At 35.2% G+C, this 17,301-nt stretch overlaps 3 protein-coding genes across 7 annotated transcripts in view; 2 read left to right on the top strand and 1 right to left on the bottom strand.

Moving 5' to 3' along the window:
* The window catches only part of LOC129789571 (espin), a 46,228-nt gene extending 38,286 nt beyond the window's left edge, over nucleotides 1-7,942 (top strand). For 4 of the 5 annotated variants that reach the window (XM_055826449.1, XM_055826450.1, XM_055826451.1 and 1 more), the window contains 5 exons: nucleotides 1,721-1,973; nucleotides 2,143-2,365; nucleotides 6,823-7,080; nucleotides 7,138-7,346; nucleotides 7,427-7,942. In XM_055826449.1, the coding sequence (XP_055682424.1) occupies nucleotides 1,721-1,973; nucleotides 2,143-2,365; nucleotides 6,823-7,080; nucleotides 7,138-7,346; nucleotides 7,427-7,730 (1,247 nt within the window). In that variant the 3' untranslated portion in view covers nucleotides 7,731-7,942. The remainder of the gene's footprint in view (nucleotides 1-1,720; nucleotides 1,974-2,142; nucleotides 2,366-6,822; nucleotides 7,081-7,137; nucleotides 7,347-7,426) is intronic. The other variant, XM_055826448.1, reaches the window with a different exon arrangement.
* A 1,610-nt stretch (nucleotides 7,943-9,552) lies between these two features.
* LOC129789783 (histone H3.3A) lies at nucleotides 9,553-10,861 on the top strand. The gene is made up of 2 exons (XM_055826834.1): nucleotides 9,553-9,672; nucleotides 9,967-10,861. Exon 2 carries the CDS (start codon nucleotides 9,985-9,987, stop codon nucleotides 10,393-10,395), a length of 411 nt encoding a protein of 136 aa, XP_055682809.1. The 5' UTR covers nucleotides 9,553-9,672; nucleotides 9,967-9,984; the 3' UTR covers nucleotides 10,396-10,861.
* Nucleotides 10,862-11,011: 150 nt separating this feature from the next.
* Nucleotides 11,012-12,231, bottom strand: LOC129789733 (tRNA (cytosine(38)-C(5))-methyltransferase). Its single transcript, XM_055826756.1, has 2 exons — nucleotides 12,050-12,231; nucleotides 11,012-11,980 (listed from the first exon to the last, which is right to left on the bottom strand). Exons 1-2 carry the CDS (start codon nucleotides 12,117-12,119, stop codon nucleotides 11,049-11,051), a joined length of 1,002 nt encoding a protein of 333 aa, XP_055682731.1. The 5' UTR covers nucleotides 12,120-12,231; the 3' UTR covers nucleotides 11,012-11,048.
* Between the last annotated feature and the right edge of the window lie 5,070 nt (nucleotides 12,232-17,301).

Here is a 17,301-nt window from a genome sequence, read left to right as displayed (position 1 = left end):
TGGGATCAATTGGCTCATAAACGGTTGAATATTAAATTTTATGCTTGATAAATTTTAATTTTTAAACCGATTATATTAAATTTTTGAAGTGCTTTGAAAATCTGGTGCATTCAGAAATTATTTAGATGGGTATCAAAAACCATATTATACATATTTATTTTTGACAAATAATATGTTCTTTTAAGTCTTAAAATAGGGGTGAAAATCTAAGTTTATTACACGTAATTTAAAGAATTTTTTGTACACTTTCTCAATAACCTTATAAGCATTTGGTATTTCTCACCTTATTTTTTTTAAACGAAAATATTTTGCATAGCATCTGCGTATCAAATTTGTGTTAAATGAATAAAATGTGTTGTTTTTTTTTTGAGAAAGGCTCCGTAAAACATTAAATTCACCTCAATATTTTATACCTTTACTCCACTTAATATATTCAGAGAAATGGTGAAAGAGTAAACACAAAAAAAATCATGAAAAAGAGATTCTGTGTAAAATTTATTGGTAGATTCAATTTACTGTAAATTGTAGTTGAATTACATTTTAGTGTGTGTTTCTTTATCCTCTTTATTTCACTCGCAACTTCCACTCTGGATAAATGAATAAAAAGAGACGCGATGATAGGAGGAGGAACATTTGCCCAGGTGAAAAGAGGATGATGATGTTGAAGAAGAAAAAAATGGAATACTCAGGTCGCGTGTTTAATTGAACCGTTTATTGGCGTAATACATTTATTAGATTGAATAAGATACACAAACAACGTAGTGGAAAAGATATATAAAATATACTAAACGGTGCTTTCCATTTTCACGTTGAATTTCCCTTCATTTCATGATTCTTTTAAACAAAATATGTAGAAGAAGATTTATTCATTATTCTGTCTGAAGAATTAGGTTGAAATTATGTCAAAAAGGTTAACTTTATCGACACAAATATTCTTCTTTCTATATAACATATATTGTAATTCTGAACAAAGAACCAAACACATACATATATTGTTCAATTCAAAGTAATTTATTGTAAAGCCAGATCTTCATGCACCACCTCCTTTTCAACCAAAGATCTGTGAAGTTTTGTGAAGGAAGTTGAAGGTGTATAGCTCACTGAATCTCTCATAAATCCATTGGGTGTCTGGCACTAAAAAGCTCCCGATCGTGCAGAAGTACATAATATACCTACAACATTTCCTCAATGAAAGATGTACTTTGATGTAAAATTTATTTGTTCAATTCTGTAAAAGTTTGATGTTTTTTTTGTGATTTATTCTTTGAAATCATTTTTTTTTAAATAACAATTGGCTAACTTTTGTAAATATTAAGATTATTTTTTGTCTTCCCAAGCTATATATACATACATATTATTTCGTTTTCCTATTGTGGTGAAGAAAATCCAAAAACCAAAAAAAAAATGGTGTAAAAAATGTCGACAAGAGAACACAGATTTCCTAACGAAATAATAAAAAATTCACAGAGTATTTATCTTACAGTATAAAACTTTAAATCCCCATTTAAGATACCTACAAAAGAAAGAAACATAGAGGGATTCTTGCAATATGTGGAGTCAAGTGGTGGAAAATGCTCCACAATTTCTCTCATTCTCTTTCGTGTCGTGATTTGCTATGTACTCTGATATATATATATATATATATATATATTTTTGTATATATAGAATAATCCACCACTGAGATCACCTAACAATAATTGTGTATTGTCTGTGTGTGTAGCAAATAAGAAAGCCAAATTGATCAACGGCAGCGGCAGCCACTTCGAGGAGAGTCAGTGTTATTCACATCTCGGCGGTGAACGGCCCAGCTCGCGTCCAGGTGGACCAAATCTCGTCAATAAACAGCTTGTGCTGCCATTTGTGCCGCCCAGTTTCCCTAATGGGTCAATGTTGGATGGCTCAAATCACCTGATCAAACCATCCGAGTATCTCAAGTCTATCAGTGATAAACGGTCCAGTGCATCCTCAGCGAGGTGAGTTTTCAAACATACGTAAAAGTAGTAGAAAAAGAAACCCCCGCTGTGCTTTTTCCAAGTGATTTTTTGTGAAAAAAAATTTTCCCGAGTGCTTTTTGATTGATTTGTGGTGTGTGATGCAAAGTCAATTGAGGATTAATTATGGATTACGTTGTGCGCTGACAAGGTCCACGGACACAGAGGATTATATGCAGTTGTCCCAGACGACGTCACCATTGCCATCTGCTGTCCCAGATCCACCGCGGCCACCGCCACCACCACCGGCGCCACCGCTGCAGGTTGCCGTGCCCCCAAAGCAGGCACCCACGCAACCAGCCCAGGATACAGCTACGAGGAAACAACAGCAACCCCTCTCGGCGATCTCCATTCAGGATCTCAACAGTGTACAGGTAAATACTCATTCTTTATGATCATTTTCTCTTCTCTTTTAAAACTTACATATCATAGTACCTCATTTTGGAATTTTTTGATCTTTAATTTCCTACAAAATCTATCACAATACCTCTATGAGTCGTATTGAATCAGAATTAATTTTAAACTCTGAAGATACATCTCTTTCACTTTTCCTCCAAATTCCGGTTACGTGCATGATATTTGGGTAAATGTCGAGCAATTGCCATTCAGTTTCCCAAAATGTTCACTTTTTTAATTGAAATTTTATTCGGTTATTTTCTCAAAAATCCCAACAGTGTGAAGCGAATTGATAAGTTGCGGAGAAAGTCGCTCGATCTCATTACCGATCTTGTCCGGTTAAATTAAAAGAAAAATTAAAGCACTTTTATGATCATCAGAAATGCTTTAGTGATCTCCATTTTGCCCTTTTTATTGATCCATAAAATGAAACATTACTAAAATCAAACGCTTAACATAAAAATTTCCTCTAACTCTAAAGAAAAAAAGAAGGAAAACAAAAAACCAAAATACTGTCTTGGAATTTAATAAAGGAAAACTACTGCAACTGATTGCCATTTAATCTTGATTGTTATCTTGTAAATCTTACATTTCTACAATGTCTAACCCCAGGGGGAATAAGATGTATAAATCACTGAAGTAGAGATCCCTTCTAGAGATAATACTTTTTTTTACATAAATTTTCGCGACAAGTGCTCGGGGCTGAAGAAAGTTTTTTTTTGCAAAGATATAAAAAGCGATATATCAGTGATCATGTAGTTTATTGAGCATGTTTTACATATTTTTATCACTATGATTTATTAGTTAAATTTTGATTTTTTTGTTAGATTTTCTACTGTTTTCAAAATATTTAACATCAAAAACATTTGAAATCTTTTTTGGATGATAGCGACGTTTTACTTTACAAATATCAAATACAGAAAAATATAATTAAAAAACAATTTGAAAATTTAAAATATACCTCTTCGTCTGCTAATTCTCCATGATCGTATCATATTGATAAACATTTTACAATGTTTACTGTAAAAATTTTCCGCCACATTCTCAATTCGCACTGAATAATAAAATCGATTAACTATCTCAACAATGTCCATTCATTTAACATTGTTCCTCTGGAGCATTCCTAATTTCATTTTATGGATTACTTTGAAAATTTTTAAGACATTTTCCCAGTAGTTTTCCAATTAACCCATTGATCGGATCGAAGAGTGTAGAAATGGTATTTCAATGGTAAAACGCTGAAACAATCACATTGATCGTCATTTTAACGATCGCGTGAGTTTTCTCTTGCCACTTTATATTTCTTTTTTTTTTTTGTTAAGAAAGAAAGAAAATAAGATCTCATTTTGTTCATTGAACTCCTCCTCTTTTCGTGATATGTCTTAAAATGACGATGGCGTTAAGCAAAAAAATTATATTATATGAGAAGAAAATATTTAAAATATTTCGATCATCTTGATTTCTAAATGATCCTCAGGCACGCTTCTATTTGATTTAAGAGAGAAATTCTCACTCTGATTTTCTTACGAGTGGAAAATTTTTTATCGTCTCATCACAATTTTATTTCAATACATTTTAATTTTTTTTTAAACATTAAACTAATATAATTTTGTAATAAAATTTAATACAGGAGAAATGGGCGTATGTGTTTGGCCCCCATTGCAAAAAGTTACAGCGCTCGCTTCTGAAGTTGGATGGTGCTGATATATTTTATTTATATTATTTATTTTTTCTGACTCCACAAAGAAGTTAAACTCTTCTTGCAGCCACTCTCTGACTGTGCTAACAAAACCGTGAAAAATGCAGTTCTTTGCCTACATACGAAAAAAAAATTCTGCTATATATCCAGAGATTCCATGAAAAATGCTAACATGGCTGCAATTAATTTGTTATTTTTTTCGCAATTTCTTCACGTGAAAAGTGAATCTAATTGTGCAATCCTCCTTTCGGACATCCAACCATCTTCTCTTTCTCGATTGCTGAAAAGTGGGGTGTGAAATTTGTGCAAAACTTGCATGTAATTCACAATGCTTTTGCAAATCATTTTTGCCAATTGATCGTGTGTTTTTTATTCTTCCTCCTTCCGTATAATGTTGCTTCTTCTTTCTTTTCTATATGAGAAGAGAATAAACAATTTCAAATGGGTTAGTGTGATAAAAAGTTTTCGCTCCAAGGAACATTTCTTTTTCGATAAGATTTATGCTTAGAAATCATGTCTCGTGAAGGAAGTCAATAAAAAATGAGAAGAATTTCGTAGAGAAATTTTTTTTTATAAAAAAGGTTTTTTTTTTACTTAAATCAAAACGATAGAGATCAGTTTTAATTAAAAGTGTAATTGATTGCGAGATTGCAAAAGGAGATAAAATTTTAAACATATAGCTTTTATGATAGTTTGCAGACAGTTAACTTTTTATATTGTGTAGTTTAAATGGAACTGGGTGACTCTATGACTATAATTTTCGTTTATTTTTTATGTTTAAATTGTTTTTATTTTTGAGTTGAACAGTTTTATTGGCAAGGATTCATCAATTGCTAATTTTTAATTTTTTTTTAACAAAAAGATTTATCTTTCATTTAAATGCTTTGTCAGTTTTTTTTTGCATTTTCTTTTTTTTTTTGGGTTTCCAAAAATGTAATGTAATTTATATCAACTCTTTGACCATCAAGTTCTAGCATTTTCTTTTTTATAATATTTTACATGGAAGTGACCTTCTTCTAAGATCTTCCATTTGTATTTCTTTAGTTATTTGCTGATATGCAAATAAACCAATGATAAATTTTACTATATAAAAATGCAAGATAAAAATTAAATATAGCATGGATGGAACAGTATAAAGCGAAAGAACGGTAAGTAAAACTTACGGGCTGTGATTCTTTCTTTGTCAGTGAAATGTGAAATTGACTGAAAATTGAGGATGGGCAAATTTTGTGGAAGGCTTTCTCGCGCACCGAATCACAGCCATCGCGAAGAAATAATGTGAAAAACCTTAATCGTGAGCGTTGGCTGTGATTCGGTACGCGAAAAAGCCTTCCACAAAATTTGCCCATCCTCAATTTTCAGTCAATTTCACATTTCACTGACAAAGAAAGAATCACAGCCCGTAAGTTTTACTTACCGTTCTTTCGCTTTATACTGTTCCATCCATGCTATATTTAATTTTTATCTTGCATTTTTATATGTTATATATATATTTATATTTATATATTTTTTACTTTACTTTTATATATGTATATATAAAACGCCCCGCTTCGCGGGGCGTTGGTCTTATGCAACTCAAGATATGACATGTTAACTTTAAAACGCGATATCTCCGGAACGGCTACATAGATTTCCTTCATTTTTGGCATGATATAAGATATTATAGCCAACTATAACATATCAAAATTTGAAGCAATTCTATAAAGCGGTGCTCGAGATATTCATCGAAAACTCATCGAAAATTTTGTTTTCGATTTTAGCACCACTTGCGGTCATTTTTTGAACTTGCAATGTTCCGAGCAGTTGTAGGGCTCATTAATATCTTTCATTTGAGCCCGAGTTGATCAAAATCGGTCAAGCCGTTCTCGAGTTATGGCCGATTTTCGATGAAAAATTGTGGCGGACATATTGGCTAAACGGCTTGGCCGATTTTCGAAAATGAGGTATCGTTGGAAAGCTCTTGATGGCCCCTACAACATATCAAAATTTCAGACCTCTAGCTATAATAGTGACTGAGATATAGCGAAAACAAAATTTGGGGGTTATTCAAAATGGCGGACGGGGGGGTGGGGTGTCGGATCTGACGTCATAATCGGATGTCTTCCACCCGATATATGAACTTTGCCGTTGACCGCAAGTCTCTATCTATTACCGTTCTCTTGTAATTTAGCAAAAGGTTCCGGACGGACGGCCGGCCGGACGGCCGGCCGGACGGAAAAAATTTTGGCGCATACGTTTTTTGGAATGTGGGGACCCTAATTCGTGCTCATCCCAAGTTTGAGCCCGATCTGACGACTTTGCATTTTAGAGTGTACACAGAAGCTGTGCTTCTTTGAAGAAAGAATCACAGCTAAAAAAATTAAAGTTATTCTTTTAAGATCTAACACTTTGTAGCTTCTATTAAATAACCGTTAAAACCTCAACCCAAATATCGAAAATTGATCTTTTTTATAATTTTTTTAATCGTACTGTAATCTTTGAACACTGATTTTTCATCCTAAAGTCTGAATTGAATTGCCGGATTGAATATGCTAAACTGGCGCAATTAGATCGCGTAAGGAGTTTGTCCAGGGAGGTTGTTTAGGTCCCTAAAAGGTTTTATTACGAAAATATCTCGAAAAATCCCAAATTGCAAAAAGAAAACTTAATAGGAAGATAATTAGAAGACACAGATAAAAGAATGGAAAAAATTATTAACATGCGTTTTTTTTTCTTTTTAATTCTTTTCAAATATAGTTGCGCAGAACATCGGACAAAATGCTGGGAAAGACATTTTCAGCTCCCACCAGGAGTATGAGTATGCAGTGCTTATCGAGCACAAATGAATCCTTCCTGTCACAGAAGACGGACCTCATAGCTGAGCTGAAGCTCAGCAAGGACATCCCTGGGATTAAGAAGATGAAGGTGGAACGTGCCAAAATGGAGGATCGTCACGAGAAGGAACTCTATATGGATATTTCGAAGCAATTTACGGCCTCAAATTTTGTAGATCAGGTTGGTGAATGTGTTTCTGTGTACCCATGCAAGGACACGTGGTCGCTACTTACGCAGAAATTCTTGCAGGTGCCAGAGAAGGATCAGGCGGGGAACGTCATCCCGGACTGGAAGCGTCAGATGTTGGCAAAGAAGGCAGCAGAGCGTGCAAAGAAGGAATTTGAGGAGAGAATGGCGCGTGAGGCAGAAGATCGACGACTCCAGGCTATTCCGCAGTGGAAGAGAGATCTGCTGGCCAGACGTGAGGAAGCGGAGAATAAACTAAAGTATATGGATCCTTATAATTTTAGGAATTGTATAGAAATTAATTAACTAACTGGGATTCTTTTCTTGTTGACCCTTTCAGGGCTACCGTTTACACGCCACGAGTGGAAGAGAGCTCTCGCCTGTCGAACAACTGGAGATTAGCCCAGAGGGCCATGTCCATTGATAACATCAGTTTCCTGCCCAGCGCAATTGAGGACAAGAGCAACAACAAGGAGAATACGAACGGCCACGAAGAGACCCCAGCAGTCAATGGGAACTCTATGAATGGATCAGTGGAGCAGAATCTGCACAAGGAGCAAGTGCAACAGGATGAAAATGAGAACATTATCCCATGGAGAGCGCAGCTAAGAAAAACCAACAGTCGACTCAGTCTTATTGGATAGAGACTTTGTGATTGGGGCACTATTATTTACATAAATTTATATACATAATAAAAAAAATATTGCTGTGGAGATTGAGAATGAAAATCAAAGATAAGTTGCAATACTAGAAGTTAGAAAAAAAAGAAAAGAGAGAAAATTGAAAGATTTTACATTGTAAATCCATGTTATTCATACCGTTTTTATCTTATAAACATTTTTATTATATTATTATATTATGTGATTTTCCCATTGATATAAACTTACTAAAAAAAAGCAAAATATTTAGCGATTTAAAATTTTTCAGATGACTCGAGGGGAGTGATAATTAATGGGAGAAAATATTAAGATTAAAGAGAAAAAAGTGTAGCAATTGTAATATAGAGCGTATATGAATACTGGCTTCCGATAAAAAATATATATTTTTTGGAATAATTATACTGTTAATACAACAACTATTATTAACTGGGTGGGGTACAGTATATTGATGTGTAATTTTGTAGAAGATGAACAACATAGTTTGTATGTATGTTTGTTGCAATAAAATGATGATAATTTTTGAAAACCTTGGAGTTTCGTTAATTTACAAAATGAAATTTTAATATTTAAAAAATCTTATGAAAATGTTTTTAAATCATCTCAAGTTTGATATAATTTTCGCGCTTTTCCTTCCACTAGAAAGCTCTTCGTGGTGTCGGTGGCAAATTCCGTGGGAGCGCCGGGTAACGGTTTAGCTTTCTTGTGTGAATTAATCATTGGATTTTCTAAAAGATTTTTTTTTAAAAAATGAATACTAAATAATGAAAATGTTTTCAACTTTCCATTTTGGAAACTATTTTTTCGCTTTTCTGGGGTTTATCTATTTAACTGGTGCTCTTTCGCTTTTTTCTGATATTTCTTTCTTTAGAAAAGCGTGCTTTTGAGCTTTTAGTGCTTTTAGTGCGAAAATAATTGGAGTACTGCACCGAACAAAATGGCTACGCGACGGCGAAAATCAATTATTTTGCTCTTTAGCGATTTCTGGATATTTCCCGCTATTATTGTAGCTTTCTCAGAGTGGGGACGATACACATTTCACCAAATTTTTGAAAGCTTAGGGGAGATTAATCACCGATAAAAAGGATGTGCCATTTTTTCTTTTATTAAAATAACCTTTTTTGAATTTTAGCGCCATTTGAAGCGGCGTCCGCCTTCTAAGTCTGAAAATCCTAAGTTTTCCTGCATTGGGAAAAACAATAAGTATGAGTGAGACAGATAGCGAAGCAAAAATATATATCGTTCTCGTTCAAATAATCATATTTTGAGAGAGTGAGAAATGCAACGAAGAATTTTGTGTGTAAAAAAGAGAAGAAAATAGTAATCTCTTTCATTCTTTCACATATAAATCACATATCTTGCATCTCATACACTGTGAATCGATTTGTTCGATAAGTTCGATGAATCTAATAGACGAATCGATGAAGGGGCAAAAATTTGTATGAAAAAAATTCCAGGTGAAAATTTTTCAGAAAAATGCCAATTTTGTGGAAAATGGACTTTATTCGGGAAAATCTGTGGATGCCATTTTCTTCTCCATGAAATTCCCCATCGATTGCCGGGGCAAATACACTTAAGGATCCACAGGATGTGGAGGAATTCTAATGCAAAAATTTTGTCTCCAATTCATCACCAAAATCATATTTTTGCACATTTAAACAGATTTCCGATGATTTACCCTGCAAATGGGGCCCCTGAAGGAGCCCCAGCATGGGGGTCATTTTTTTGGGTGGTCATCAAAGTTGACCCAGAGGGAAATTGGGGTGAAATGTGGAAATTTCTTGCATCTCTGGGTGCCACGGGATGCACTAATTGCCTCCAATTTGACGCATCTAGTCATTTTAGAATTTGTTTGCTCCAGGAAGAACTTGTGAATCAGGCGCTCCCGAGTTTTTTGTGAAAAACCGCAGGAAATATCGCACACCGACAGGTAATTATGCATGGGGTTTGTGGCTAAGGATGCCGTGGTGGGTTTTTGCATATTTTTGGAGCTCGCACCTGGGGCGGTTGGGGGGAAATTTGCGAGAAAGTTTTGGGCATCCTCGAGCTTTGCTTTGTCTACCATCGAAGAGTGCATGACGGCCATTTTGTATTTCGCAGTGACGAATCCGTGACGTCACTATTTCTCAATATTTTGTAAACATATTTTTGTTTTCGTTCTCTATTTGGGGCGCTTCATGGGGACTACTTTTTTTAGCTGTGATTCTTTTTTTTCTGTTAACAGTGAGAAGAATACTTAACGATGGCTCGTACTAAGCAGACAGCTCGTAAGTCAACAGGAGGAAAAGCTCCGAGGAAGCAGTTGGCGACAAAAGCCGCACGTAAAAGTGCCCCATCAACTGGTGGCGTAAAGAAACCCCATCGCTACCGCCCGGGTACTGTGGCCCTTCGTGAAATTCGTCGCTACCAGAAATCCACGGAATTGCTGATCCGCAAGCTGCCGTTCCAGCGTTTGGTGCGTGAAATTGCCCAGGATTTCAAAACTGATTTGCGTTTCCAGTCCGCCGCCATTGGAGCCCTCCAGGAAGCCAGCGAGGCCTACCTTGTCGGTCTCTTTGAGGACACCAACTTGTGCGCCATCCACGCCAAGCGGGTGACCATCATGCCAAAGGACATCCAATTGGCCCGACGTATCCGTGGCGAGCGCGCCTAAGCACACCCCATCATCAGCACCTTTAATCAATGTCCACGCGAAATTTCTTACCCAAACATTATTAGTATACTACATCATAATAGCCAACATACCGAACATTTTGATACTTTTTCCATTAATTATTTCTCTGAAAAATCAAGAATTTCTTTCTCAAGAATCGCGTTTATTGCAATCATTTCAAGTAGATTTAGTGGCGTTTTTAAATTACATTTTTTCTCTTTATTTTTTCAATATCGTAGAAATAAGATGGATTTCATTATAAATATCTTTTTTTTTAACTGGATAACAATTAACCATTTTACTTTTGGAATTTCGATTAAGACAAATTTATTTAAATAATCTTATCTTTATTTTCATCTTAGATGTAAGTGTGGTACAATATTTAGTGTATTTCGTAGGCATTTAATGTAAAAAAAAAAACTGTAAAAAACGGACTTTGGACAATAAATTATTGTTCGGGTCCAAAGGGATGTTTTATCACTGGAGGTCCTGAGACAAAAAGTCCAACAAATCGCTGAGCCCAAGTGTTATGAACCATATTCCTATTTAATGAAAAGAGCAACATGATCGTCAAAAAAAAAACGTTTTATACGACAAGTGCTGATACAAGAGCCAATTTATCTTCAAAAATCTTTATTATCACAGATTAACAGCTACATGGCCAGAAGATTGATGAGCACCTGTACGACGGAAACATTGAGACTGTTGCCCAGAAGTTTGTACTTTTGTCGATTTGATACATTGTCTGGCCACTTGATGCCTCCCTTAAATCCCATGAGCTCAGCTACTTCATTCGGAGTGAAAAATCTCATCTCCAGACTTTCCAAAAGCTTTTTGTACTCTTCCCTCTCCGGTGGAAGTTTACTTAAACACTCAAATGTATTCCGGACTTCTTCGTCAGTTTTTGGACAAAAAACTGAACCTGTTCCTCGAAGTAGATGCGTGTATGCTTTTGTGAAGCACATTGAGTTTTTCGACGTAGGCGTTACAATATCCAGGACCCAGCAATTCTTTCCAATGCTCTCCACAGGAAGTTTATATTCTTCTCCTGCATTTGAATCAATAAAATCCACCAAATCTCTCATACCAGGATCTCCGGGTAATTCTGTTGTGATCTCTTCATTGATGAGGCCAAGAAAGCTCTGTCTTCTGGCGATGCAGTAATATCGTGTTCGAGAATTTGGAATGCCAACAGAATGTGGGGAGAGAAGAAACTCTCTACAATGAAATCCTAATTCCTGCAGTTTTTCTATGAACATTTCTCGTGCGCAGGAAGTTTCAAATCCCTTCACATTCTCCATGAGAACTCTCTCAACTTTTGGAGAACTTATAAGCTTCTCGCAAACTGCGATGAAACCATCTGTTCGCCTATCACCTAGATCTTGCTTTTTACCCACTCTCGTAAAGGGTTGGCATGGTGGTGACATGAGGATTGTATTCACACCCAGGCAATCAATTTCTTCCTGCCTAATTGATTGGATATTCCTGTTCCAAACGGATGTTTCAGGATAATTTTCCTGGTAGACATCATTAGCAATGGTATTAATGTCCACAGCTGCCACCACTGTGAAATCAACCTTAGCTTCTAAGAAAAAAAATTAACATAATGTTAAATTTTAGGTCTTTGATCATCATGTATTGAGGTTATGGTTACCTTCAAGAGCCCGGTGCATTCCTCCGATGCCACTAAATAATTCCAGTACTATCCACTTGTCCTTTTCCATTATTATATAGTAACTTTGATGACTTTATTGCAGAATAGATGCGCTAAAATGCAAAAAGAATGAAAACTAAAATGTATAAACAAATTCTATCTATATAGGGGAAGGCGGGGCTAATAAAGTCAGGTTTGGAATAATGTAAATAAAGGTTTGGAAAAGGCCTAAAATTTCATATTTCCTAGCTAGATAGAACAAAATGATCTGAGAAAGAGTTGTAGGGCGGTAAATATCCTAAAGAAATAAGCTATATATTTCGCTTTATCTATTTGGGAAATATGATATTTTGAGCTCTTTCTAAACCCTTAAGTGACTTTTTTAACCCCGGTCTCCCCTAATAATTAAAAAATTTCGTGTCTGTACAGCTATACAAATCTACACCGTTGGTCCGATCGCGATGAAATTTGGTACAGAGACTCCTGATACCAGGCGGATTTTACCAACGACATTCATTTCCCCCCCAGAGCCCCCCTTCTCATAGCCCCCATATAAAATTCATGCTTTTTTGACTACTTTTTGAAATTGGCGCGGTAAAAATTTAGTTCCTAAAGCCACCACTACTATTTTTTGGTACATTTTGTATAAGAGAAAACGAGACAGTGCACGTCACTGATACTGTCTCCCTCCCACATTCAGTTTTTCGCAGTTTTCTCGCGTTTTCCGCCGAATTTCCCAGCGAAAGTGCGTTTTTTGTGACCAGGAAGCGACGCCGCGTCGTTTGGTACCCCTGGTTCAAAACTCTCAAAATCCGCGCCAGAAAAAGTCGTGCAAATTCCCCAAAAAAATCCGGCGAGTTGCGCCACCAAATTTTTACTGAACATACTTTGGGCCCCCCTGAGCTACCCGCCAACTTTTGGCGCCCCAAAAATGAGTTTTTCCCAGAAAAATTAATTTTTTTAAATTTTTCCTCACAACTACAAACAAACGTCACGCACACTATCACACCTACACAAAATGCCAGAGTGAGAGAAAAGTATTTTTCTCATGCCATCTCGTAATGCATATAACAGAATGGTTAAATCGCTTTGAAGATGGCACTACTATACAATTTCCCGCCAATATTTTGAATCACTTCTCTAACGTTTCTTTCAGAAATGTGTTCATTGAAAGTTAATTTATTTCATCCGGACGCCCTTAAAAAATCTCCATCAAACGTGTGACAGACTTTTGTCCTGAGAATCCCTTTAATATGGGCTTTGTTAAATTTGAAAAGATCTATGAAAAGATTGGTGATGATTTCACGCAATAATAGCAGTTAATTGACCAATTCCAGGAGCTCGAAGAAGACGTACTAATCACCTGCGGATTTGGTGGCAGAGGGAGTGATATCGTGCATTTCTGCGTGTTGTCGAGATTAACGCCACGTATAGGTACCTCAAATGGTCACGGTCGAGAGAAATATTAAGATGTCAACTGAATTTCAACTCACAAACCAGACAGATTTTCAGGCGCGAGAATGGGCGCTGAAACAACTGCTGGCGAAGTTTAAAATGGGAGAATTTAGCATGATAATAGAGCACAGGGAAATTAGATGCACACGGAATCCCATGACTGTTCCAAGGGGCAAAATGTCGAGTTGGAGAGACGCAACAATGAGACGGAAGTGTTGTTTGGTTTGGCAGAGATTTTTGTGGCCACACCAGACTCTTAAAGAATCCCCTGGGAGCGAGGCGGACTTTTTTTTTCAACCCAGGTTGCGAATTGAATCCTTTCAAGGAGGGAGGGGTAACAAAGGATTTGTCAACCCTTTTCCACAATTTTCAATGATGATATCACAAACAATTCTATTATTTTTAACCCCTCATTTGGGCAACAAAGGCGCATATGTATATATTTAGAAAAGGTGATACGCCCGAGGGGAAAACCAGTTGAACTTGATTTTGAAAATTACTTACGTGAAAATATATTAGACAGGGCACAGAGAATTGATTGTTTTTCTTACGATTTATTCTTTAATAATTCCAATGTTAGACAACTGATTTTTTAAATGATTAATTTTCTAATTAAAATATGAAACGATAATTTTAAGATAGGGGAGCTTCAAGAGAATATAAAAAAAAGATTTAATCAAACAGATTTTCCATAAAAATTAAAACTAGATTAAAAAAAGTTCAGTGAGATTTTAGCAAAAATATTAAGAATTACGTCACCATTGCAATTCTTGTCCCTGTAAACACTTTCGCGTCCATTGCGTCATATGCAGACCCAAATGTGAAATAGATGAACGCCGAAGGGTTAATAATTTCAAATCAAACAATAAAGTGAATATAAAACGAAAATCATAAAAGTTTAGCTATATAAGTATGCAATGTTGTTTATGTCCCCCTGTATTTTCAAAATTTTCAGAAAAACCCATCCAATGCCAAATTACTTATTAATTTCTTCGTCGCGTACAATGGCAAAAAAATTCGCCGGGTGCTTCTTTATTAAACAAACATCGGTCAGAGAGCCTGGAGGGATTGTCATCATCTTTTAATCCTGTTCCTCCTGCTGTGTTCGACACGGTGTCAATTTATTAATGTCGCTTTGGCATTCATTCTTCGCCATCTCTTTAACACACAGGCACCAACGCACGAGGGTTCCCCTCTACCCGCTTGGATGGAAGGATACGAGAAGTGCACAAAAACTTTTGAAGGTGAGTTTTTACATCCATCTCATTGATAATTTAGCACACACTTCATCATTAATTTTCCCTACGGTGTGTCCAACATGAAAATGAGATGTGTGCAAAGTGAGACCACTTTTCCCTCGGATGTGTAACGGTATTTTAATTTGATTTTGTTAAAATATACTCGAGAAAATGAAGAATCTCCTCTCTTCTTGTGCATAAAAGTGATCTCAAATACAAAACTCCCACATATCACGAGAAAAGCATGGTGTGTGTGTTCTTTTTGCCATGGAAAATACCAAGAGAGACTATTCACGAGAAGGATTGCTGGAAAATTGTCAAGAGGAGAGAATTTCATGGAGCTTCACTTTGAAAATTCGAAGCATCCTCTTTTCACTTTGCAATACGAACAGTTGGTGAAAGGAATATTTTATGCATTCATTCGAGGATCTGAATTTTAAGCCATTTCAGAAGGATATACAGCGACGTTTAAGTGGTTTGGAATTTTATACAATAAATTTTAAAATGAATTAAAAGAAAGTTCAAAGTTAGTCATCGAAGTTCACTAAAACTATTTAAAAATAAGTTAATTTTAATGGACTGTACTGTCAATTTAAATCCTGTCAGTGTTCTCCTTTTCCCTTTGTTTGACAAAAGGTCTTTTTGGTTGAATTACCCCTTTATTGTGTGGGAGAATGACTCGAGTATTTTATCCTCTTTTTTTCCCTCCACAGTATATCTCCACCATCTCCTGTCTCACTTTCCCGTCTCCTGGGTGTATCACGGTTCTTATATTACCTGAGTGTACTTAGGTTACTTAAATGGGGGTATTTAACACATCCAGGACGGCTTGACGCACATCGGCGTCCACTGACAGTTCTCAATTCTGTACGCTGTAACAATTTGCCACTCTTTTTGCGTTTGACATTTACCCGGTAGGAAAACTTCTCCAACATTTTTTCAGCCAATTTTGATTGCTGACTCGTAAGGTGTTCATTATGTATATATATGTAGGGGAGGGCGGGGCTAATAAAGTCACTTAAGGGTTTGGAAAAAGCTTAAAATATCATATTTCCTAGCTAGATAGAACAAAATGATCTGAGAAAGAGTTGTAGGGCAGTTAATCTCCTAAAGAAATGAGATATTCATTTCGTTTTATCTTTCTGGGAAATATGATATTTTGAGCTTTTTCTAAACCCTTAAGTGACTTTTTTAACCCCGCTCTCCCCTAATAAATTTTTATTTATTAAATTTCTGAAATGTGTTGGAATCAATTTGAAATTATTTGAGATTGATAGTGACAAGAAAATGGAAATCTAGAATATTCTATTCTATTAATCTTGACATTGACAATAGAACGAATAAAACATTCTTAGATATTATTATCCTATAAAGAAAAAATATGAAAAATATGTCAGGAGAAATAAAATTTTAAAAATTAAAAAAAAAAACAAGAAATAAGTAGAAGGATATTTAGAATATTCTAGTTTTTTTTTTTAAATTGCTCTGTCACAGATTAGATTTTAGCTAAATACATGTATTGTGAAGTTTTCAGAATTTTTAGAACAAAAAAATCAACCTGCTCGTTCACGTTATCATTACCATTTATTTTTAATATAAAGTACCTAATGTAAAGAAAATTCTCAAAATGGTTCAGAACGGATGGCGAAGCATTTTTTTTTGACATATCTGGTATATTTTCTCGTTTCAACATAACCTAATTTTTATTCTGGTGCCCGAAAAAAGTGAGAATTATGGAATAAATTAGCAAAGAAAAGCTTCCAGAAGTTTGCTTTTATGCTATTGATTAAGTTTCAGCTGAAAATTTACATTTAAATTTAATTTTAAGTGTTTTTTAGCGGAAAATCTTCATCGCTTAAAACTTTTGGGTGAGTTAGGTTATATATTTTGCGAAAAGAAAATTTTCCTTTTACATAACCTCAATTTAATTTTTGTGATAAAAAAATGCTACATAATGTTTAATAGCAAAAAGGGAACTCGTCTGAGAGATTTTCACTGAAATTATCCCATAAATCTGACTTTTTCCCACGTAAATATAAAAGTGCGGTTATGTTGGAATGAGAAAAAAATGCCAAATATGTCCAAAAAATTCTCTTCACCAATATCATACCATTTAAACTATTCCTCTGACTGTTTTGTGAGCTTGAATTTGATGTTCAACATACAACAGTTAGTGAAATCTTAAAGAAAGATTTTTGAAATTTAAATTGTATTTTAATTTGAATATTATTCTTTTTTTTATTGTTTTGTTTTCGATTATTTTATATTAAGAGAATATTTGTGTTTCACTTAACACTTGGAGGACCCAACATTTGGCACAACGCGGAGGATCAAATTGGTAATAAGTACCAGCTGATAAAATATGCTCAATAATTAATTATTAATCAGTTTAATGAACAAGGATCGAAAGTTTCACTAATTCTCAATCTCCTTCAAGCATTCCTACACCGAATTACTAAATATTTAATTTAGAAAATCGTCACTGAAAAAAAATTACGTAGAATCGATGCAAAATTGCCAATTGAAACGACTTTTTTAGCTACAATTTTACATAATTTA

Source organism: Lutzomyia longipalpis, chromosome 2 (genome assembly GCF_024334085.1).
Source record: "Lutzomyia longipalpis isolate SR_M1_2022 chromosome 2, ASM2433408v1".
Lineage (NCBI taxonomy): Eukaryota > Metazoa > Arthropoda > Insecta > Diptera > Psychodidae > Lutzomyia > Lutzomyia longipalpis.
The sequence above is the reverse complement of the archived record's forward strand: the minus strand, read 5'-3'. Positions and strand labels throughout refer to the sequence as shown.

Excerpts from the sequence above, each read along its gene's own strand:
- LOC129789783 (XM_055826834.1), top strand. The coding sequence starts at position 9,985 with ATGGCTCGTACTAAGCAGACAGCTCGTAAGTCAACAGGAGGAAAAGCT.
- LOC129789733 (XM_055826756.1), bottom strand. The coding sequence starts at position 12,119 with ATGGAAAAGGACAAGTGGATAGTACTGGAATTATTTAGTGGCATCGGA. Across the intron at positions 11,981-12,049 it reads AATGCACCGGGCTCTTGAAG|AAGCTAAGGTTGATTTCACA; the intron begins GTAACCATAACC and ends TTTTTTTCTTAG.